Genomic DNA, 8,162 nt, shown 5'->3' on the forward strand with positions numbered 1-8,162 from the left:
GCTGGAGATCAGAGCTGAAAATGTGTTGCTGGAAAAGCGCAGCAGGTCAGGCAGCATCCAAGTAGCAGGAGAATCGACGTTTCGGGCATGAGCCCTTCTTCAGGAATGAGGAAAGTGTGTCCAGCAGGCTAAGATAAAAGGTAGGGGGGAGGGACTTGGGGAAGGGGCGTCGGAAATGTCCCCCAAGTCCCTCCTCCCTACCTTTTATCTTAGCCTGCTGGACACACTTTCCTCATTCCTGAAGAAGGGCTCATGCCCGAAACGTCGATTCTCCTGCTTCTTGGATGCTGCCTGACCTGCTGCGCTTTTCCAGCAACACATTTTCAGCTCTGATCTCCAGCATCTGCAGTCCTCACTTTCTCCTCAAAAAATATATATATATGTTTAGTTTAAAGATCAAATTAATTAGCAAATATATGCAATTTGTATGTTAATAGTTATTGGGGCCTTAGAATAAACTGTCTGTACACCAGTTAACAATTTCATCACATCAGAATTGTCTGTGAATGCTGCATGTAGTTGTTTTTAAGTCTGAAGCCCTTTGTGCAAGAGTGCACTTCTGAAATGTTAAGTTGTCTGAAAATTGCATTCCAGAATAGGTAACTGGTTGTATGCCCAGTGGATGCAGTAATAGCCTTTCATTAACTATGAGAGTAAGTGCACTTTTAGAAATAGTGCCAGGCACTCTTAAGTGTATCTCTGAAGTGGAGTCCTTCAACTTTCATTTTATCCTTTTATATTTTTGTTGCATGCAAACTGATGGTTGTTTCTTGAGAACAAATAGGAAAAGACTTATGTCATCTAAATTTCTGCTCTCAAAATCCACAAAGTGGTAAGTCTTGTGCACCATCAAAGATGTGGAATTTGCTTTGTTTTAATGAATATATGCTACCTACAGGATATTGACCACGTCTTGCATACTATTAGTGCAAGTACCCTGAATATCGGTCCTTTCTAAAACACCGTGGAAATAAAAGTGAAGTCACTATGGACTTACCGGACCGTAGGGCTGCTCTCTTATTAGAGGTAGATGACTGATAGTGGTTTAACCGAAGGGTCACTACAGTTCTCAGGTTAGTGCGGGAATTGAGCCCACACTTTTGACATTCAGTATTGCAAACCAGCTAATCGACCCCTCTTTGAAATATTGAATTAAGTATCATATTACAAAACATGTTAACATTTAGCATGTTATCAAAGCATGCCATGGAATGCAATGTAGCTAATGTGTGGCTCGATTCAAATTTTATAATTCATTCCATGAAGTTCTTGTGGTAGTGCCACTACCTCTGAATCTAGAGACCTGAGTTCAAGTCCCACCTGCTGTTGATGTGCGTCATAATATCACTGAAGAGGTTGATTAGAATTCATAAATATTGTGAGCAGAAAATAACTTATTGACTGCTATGTACCTAATGCAGAATTTGTTTGGGCTCACTAATTGTGCTTTCATAATTTTAGTGAATTAAATAATTTAAAGCAAAGCTCAATAGTTAGTCTATCTGTATGATGGCAAGGATTTTATGGACTAGCAGTGGCCCAGTCTCCAGGCCAGAAAGTTGGCAGCAAAACCCTTCAGCTAGTCATAGAAGCTCAACCAGATTTTACCACTCTTGCCCTACAGTCGGAGATTCCACACCTTTTGTAAGGGATGAGATGTGTCCTCAAATAGTTGACCATTCACAGGGTTGGCAACTGTTCATTTCTAACAGGATCACAGGGTAGTGGCTGCTGGTGGGATTGCTGCTGGCCCAACATGCTCATGTTTTGGTGACCAGTTTCATGTGACATTAAGTGGGGGCTTGAAATAACTTGCTGTATGTATTTTGACACCTATGGAATTATTGTTACATGTGCAGAATTTTAAGGGTATTTCTTAACTAATGTCAATCAAGTTGAGTTTAAAATGAAAGAAGGTCATTGTGGCATCTTTACAGGTCGTTCTGCTGTAACACGCATTTTGTTAACATGAGTTCACTATAATGCGATTGACAAATTGGGGCACTGTTTCTAAAGCACAAACTTTTAAAACGTGTTGGTTGTGACATGATTATATCGCCAACTCTTTTAGCGCTATTTCTAAAGTGCAATTTTTCTATAATGCGGAGTTGCACAGGAACTCAACCATCGCATAGAAGAACATACTAAATTTTGATCTCACTTTAAAAATAGTGCACAGTATCCTGTCAGATGAGCTGACTGGTAAAGTGAACTTTGAATTGAGATCTTCTGGTCAATATGGATCTTCTGCTGCCTTAATTAGTTGTATCATTGGGAAACCAGTCCAAATATTGACATTGTGCCTTTTAACATAATAAAACATGTCAATGTGCTTCACAAGGAATTATAAAGCAAACGTTCATATTGACCAGTTGAGAGATATTAGTAAAGAAGAGCAAACCTTAGTCAACACGTTGGTTCTGAGAAGCAGCTTAAAGGAGGAAAGAACTATAGAGGCATAGGGATTTGAAGAGAGTATAGTACCTTGGCAGCTAAAGGCACACGATCCTTGAGTGGTGTGGTTAAAATCAGGGATGCTCAGGCCAGAATTGAAGGAGGACAGATATGTCAGAGCATTCTGGAATTGAAGCAGATTGCAAGGAATAAAAAGGAGTGAAGCTGTAGAAAACAATGAAGAGAAGTTCATAATTGAAGCATTGCTGAACCAGGTATGGGTCAGTGTGCATATTAGGTAATGGGTGAACAGGACTTAGCAGATGTAAAGCTGATAGAGTGGTTCTGGATTACCTGACGTTTACGAAGTTTAGAATATGAGAGGCTGGCCAAGAGTGCATTGGAATATTTAATGCTAGAGGTATCAAATTCTTGGATAAAGATTTTAGCAACAGAGAGCTAAAATGGATGCAGAGTCAGATGATTTATTTTGGAAGTGATTATTGAGATGGCAGATATGTGTTTGGAAGCATAACTATGGCACCAAGACTGTGAACAGTGTGGTTCAACCTCAGACAGTTACTACAAAGAGGGATACTGATAGGTGATAAGGAATAAAGTATACAGCAGGGTGTAAAAATAATGGCTTTGCCATTCCTAATATTTAATTCCGCTTGTTTGGCCCTCAAAATAAAAATAAGCAACAAAAACCGAAACTGTTGGTGAAACCCAGCAGACCTGGCAGCATCTGATAAAGTGTCACTGGACTCAAAATGTTAACTCTGCTTTCTTCCTACAGATACTGCTAGACCTGCTGAGTTTTGCCAGCTTTTCTGTTTTTCTTTCAGGTCTACAGCATCTGCAGTTCCTGGTTTTATTTTACATCAGGCAAGCAGCCTGACTGGAGACAGTGAAAGAACTAAGAAAAGTAGAGCTGAATGATTGCCAGTGTAAAACTGAAAACTGATGTTGTGCTTTCCGAAAATATTGCCAAGAAGTAGAATGTACATGAGAATATGAGAGGGTATCAATGGTAACGTTGCAGGAAATTCCTTGGCTATAATTACATGGTTAAGTATGCAACCAGATAAGTGCAGTCTCACCCAGCTAGATGCTAGAGAGTCATGGGAAGGAGGATAGTGTCAAAGGCAGCAGATAGGATGTGAAAGTGAAAGGTTAACCTTTGTCACAGTAACACAAGATGTCATTGTGAGCCATTCACAACAATGAAAGGGTCAAACCCTGGTTGGAAAAGTTCAAGCATATAGTCTTGGGGAGGTAATCCAGAAGGTGACAGGCATTCAAATACTTTGAAGAGGGAAAGAAGATTGTATGTGGGGTGGTAGTTTGCAGGCTCAGAGTTGTTTTCTTGGGGAGAGATGAGAGATTATGACAGATTTGAAGGAGAAAGCAACAATGTCTGAGGTGAGAGAACGAATAACAGTAGCAGTTAAATATGATTCAGGTAGGGAAATTACGTGGTCAGTGGTTTAGTGATGATAAGATTGAAGGATCAGGACTCACAGATAAGATAAGCTCAGAGAGGGTAAAGGAGGATGTAAAAGAGAAACTAGTGGTCAGTGTGATTTTGAGGTAAGGGTGGGTTTTTTTTAAAAGGAAGTTTGGCTTGGCTGTCTAAGGGAAGAGAAGCAAAGATCTAGTAGAGATATCTAATCAGATGTGTTCAATCTTAGAGCCAAAGAAGTTTTTGGGCTCTTCGCACTTACTCTTGGAGATGTGTGGGAGAGAGATGGGATGGGAGGTTTAAGAAAACCATATACAGTGGAGAAAGGAATGCATCACAGGACAATCCTGGAAGTGTGAGCAGTTTCTCCTGACAGATCTGTGAGTGGCTGAATCAGTTGTCTGCCATATCCATTCAAATCTGCATCCATTGGCCTGAGGAGACAAGAGGTGAGAATTGTACCAAGATGAATGACCAGGGTGAGAGAGAGTAGTTGTTTTATTGGGGACTAAAGACTTAAAGGTGAGCAAATTGATAGATGTTGTAAAGATTGGAAGACCAAAGGCTAGAAAGTTGGGATTTTGAAAGTGTAGTTGTAAATGGATTCACTTTGGTATTTTCCATTGTAGGTGCTGAAGAAGATTAGGTCGACTAAGGAAGGGGTTCCTGCATGTTTTCTTGTAATTAAGCCATTGTACAAATTATACTTTCATAAGTTGTTATAAACCAACTCTAAATGTTCTTTTTATTTATTCATAGGTCTCCTGTTCTGAAGCCGTTCTTCTTTTTACATCCAAAACAGAATGTTGCGGTATAGTAAATGTGTTACATTCTCAAATGCATAGAGAAACAGTTTTACTCTGCACAGCCAAATTAAATCTACCTTGCGAATTGGCATTTTGTGAATTGTGTATAATTTGGGGCTTTTTTTCATATAAATTCTGACTTAAGATGCAATTTTAGATTATTTGAGCATTCAGTATGTTCAACTCCGAGTCAAAATATAATGAGTTAAAGCTTTGTGGCCTTGGGTTTCCCCTTGACCGCGCTTGATAATTCGGCACAATTTGCCCAACATTAGCATAACTGGTGCAAAACCTCAGGGATTTTAGATACAATTTGCATTTAACTTCACTTTTATGTCCAGGGTTTAAAAAAATTGTGATAGAAATAGGTCTCACCCACACAACTGAAGAAGGTATTAATTGCCATTGCTAACTTCTGTTAATTAAACACATTTGTGGGCTGTGAATGGGGTTTATAAATTAAGCTTTTTTGGGGGTATGTGTGCGGGGGGAGCATATGAGCACTAACAGGAACATCATAAAAGCTTTTGAATACATAATTTTTGATTTACTAAAACTAACTGCAATTGTACAATATAACTAGCAAATAGTTTTGTATATTTGTTAGAAGTTGTTTAAAATTGAGTCAGCTGCAGGGATGCATTGGCACAGCTTATTTTTCTGTAATTTTCTTATAGCTTTTACTGTATTAATCAAGTTGTACTACGATTAAATATGTCAAGTGATTTGTTGAAAGCAAAATTGTTTTTTAAAGAATTTGATTCTAAAATAGAATCAGTTGTTTTGGTTTATGACTGATTTTACATTTGGCAAAATGCCAATATTTTTGAGGAGGAAACTTGAAATCAAAAATATTTGGTAAAGCAGCAACAAGTTTGGGATGAATTTACAGCTGTTAGTCAACTGGCATCCAAAACAATAACCCTGCCTCATTTATATTTACCAGTGAGTATTCAAATTGTTCATTAAGGATATATAAGGAGCTTCCCTCTAATATAAGTCTTTTTTATGCTAATTAGTGCTCCTCCTCTTGCCCCATATTTGACCCCCCATGCTTCTGTTTCACACGTAATGTGTTCTCATCACTGGATTCTGTGCCTTCTACCTAAAAATAGAATTGATCAATTTATTCTAGAATGTTGCGTGTTATTTTTGAATATTGCTATTTTTGGAAGTTTAACTATGCTATCTATTAAGGTTTTTTTTGTTTCATTTATTGTCATCAATGTCAACTTAGATAGCATTATTTTCTATCTTGTCTTTCCAGTGATACTCATTCACTCTTTCCTCATATCAGTGCAGTTTTTTCTCATTCAATTATTTATCCAATTCCCCTTTCAAAATTGCTGTTATATCTATGACCTTATCAGGCAGGGTATTCCAAATCCTAACCACTCATTGGCTGAGACAGCTTCTCTGATTTTTTTTGCCAAACACTTCAAATCTTTCCTATAGCTATTGACCTATCAGCCACTGGGAATAGTTTTATCTGTATTTATTCTAAATAAACCCTTTATGATTTTAAACATCTCTATCAAAGTTCCTGGTAACCTTCCATGCTGGAGAACAAACCCAGCTTCTCCAGTCTATCCAGATAACTCTAATCCCTCATGCCTGGAGCCTTTCTAGTAAGTTTCCTCTGTACCCACTCCAAAGTATTTCCTCTTCCTAAAAGTGTGATGCCTAGAATTGGACACAGCACTCCCATCAGAACCAAACTAGTAGTTTCTAAAGGTTTTACAATACTTCCTAAGTTTTGTAATGTATGCCTCCACTTATTAAAGTCAGGATTCCACTTTCTTCAGTAATTGTTTTGTTAAAATGTCCTCACATTTTCTAAGGTTTTTTCACAAGTATTCACAGGACTGAATTCTTGCGCAGCCTTTAAAATGCCAACATTCAACACATATGCTCCCAACCAAATATATCACTTCATTTTCTTGGCAAAGTAAATTAATATTATTTTGAAAGGATTGTAGCATTTTCGAGTCTCTCAATTTGACATTTTCCTTTAGCCTGGATAAAGCATAAGTGTGTTCATATCATAGCTAGCTTCCATGTTATAGCTGCACATTTAATGTGCAGTTAAAAAAGCATCACAAAAAATATAAAATGGTGGTTGCCAACTGCATTTCTTATGGGCAGTGCTCCTTTTTGAGAGTAGCGCCCACCTAATCAACCTTGAAGTATCTTCAGCCTGTGATAATTTAGACTTTTTATAACTTATAACGTTATTATTTTGCAGATTGATATATTTCTGAATGGAAAGCACTTAGAAATGTTTAAAGAGGACTTGAATTATCCACCGCTACCTGCTGTAGAGGAAAATATAGAACAGAATGAGGATGACCTAAAAGGTGTGCGATTAGTGTTTTATCGATCTTGTGTTTCATTTTTAGCTGAATTGATTCATTTTTGTACATTGGCGGTACTCTATTTCTCTAAACTCTCCACTCATTTTATACTCCAGCTAATATTATGGTTTAAGTCTATGGGACACCATTTTAAAGTACAGAACGCAATACAAAACACAGTTACTCTTTAAGGAAGCAGTATAAACTCATTTCATTTTGAGAATTCAAGTTTTTTTCATTCTATAACATAACACTTGAAGTCACCTTGTCCAGAGTAGTAGAACCAGATGATATGCTTCAAAAAGATGTTAAATTTAAAATCAGTCTACGCCTGATTTTAGTTTGAGTTGCATCAGGTCTTTTTGGAGGGGTCCGCACTATGAAGCCTAGCACAATTTGTTTGCCATAGCTAACCAAACTTGCCTCTTTAATTACCACATGCCCATCCCTATGTTGTATCTTGTGTCCAATTTCTGCCCCCTCTTAGCACAATTGCTATAAGAACTCGGCATCTCTTTAGCCAATACCAACTTTTGACGGCTGTTTTCCAGTTACCAGGTGCTCTGCACAGTTCCTGACATTTGTCCCAGACATAGCATCAGCTCCCCACTTTGTGGTCAAAGTCCTGGAGGTATCGCTGATTGGCATGGGACTTGCTCTTTCCCAGGTCCAGCAGTGGACAGTACGACATGAAACTATGCAACCTGGTCTACGTTGCCACCCGGGTTAAACCAGTTACAGTCCAGAGGAATGACCAGTGCTTTGGGAAGTGTTAGTGCCATTCTCTTCCATCAGAAGTGTTAATGCCATTCTCTTCCTTTGGATACCTCTCACTCTAACGCTGCCAGTGAACTCATCTGCCAAGACTTATGCTCTAACATTTTCATTAATGCCTGTAGCATCACCTCTCACTTGCTGATACCCACCTAACCCCCAACATGACTAACCCTGCACGCCCTCTGTGCTGCCTACTCACTCGCTTGGCAACCTCCCCAACTCCGCCAACAGGAGTGGCTGTGCCACCCACTTTCATTTTCCATAATACCTGCTTCTCTCTCATTCCAGAGCAAAACAGCCGACTGTAGGGCCGAGAGGGTGGTGCTCTGCTCATTCAGCTCGTCACCCTTTATAAAGCCAGGATCT

At 38.8% G+C, this 8,162-nt stretch overlaps 1 protein-coding gene across 3 annotated transcripts in view; it reads left to right on the forward strand.

Moving 5' to 3' along the window:
* The window catches only part of LOC122553709, a 117,131-nt gene extending 110,118 nt beyond the window's left edge, over window positions 1–7,013 (forward strand). For all 3 annotated transcript variants that reach the window (XM_043697935.1, XM_043697947.1, XM_043697968.1), the window contains 2 exons: window positions 4,619–4,670; window positions 6,911–7,013. In XM_043697935.1, the coding sequence (XP_043553870.1) occupies window positions 4,619–4,632 (14 nt within the window). In that variant the 3' untranslated portion in view covers window positions 4,633–4,670; window positions 6,911–7,013. The remainder of the gene's footprint in view (window positions 1–4,618; window positions 4,671–6,910) is intronic.
* Window positions 7,014–8,162: the final 1,149 nt, after the last annotated feature.

Source organism: Chiloscyllium plagiosum, chromosome 1 (genome assembly GCF_004010195.1).
Source record: "Chiloscyllium plagiosum isolate BGI_BamShark_2017 chromosome 1, ASM401019v2, whole genome shotgun sequence".
Classification (NCBI taxonomy): Eukaryota; Metazoa; Chordata; class Chondrichthyes; order Orectolobiformes; family Hemiscylliidae; genus Chiloscyllium; species Chiloscyllium plagiosum.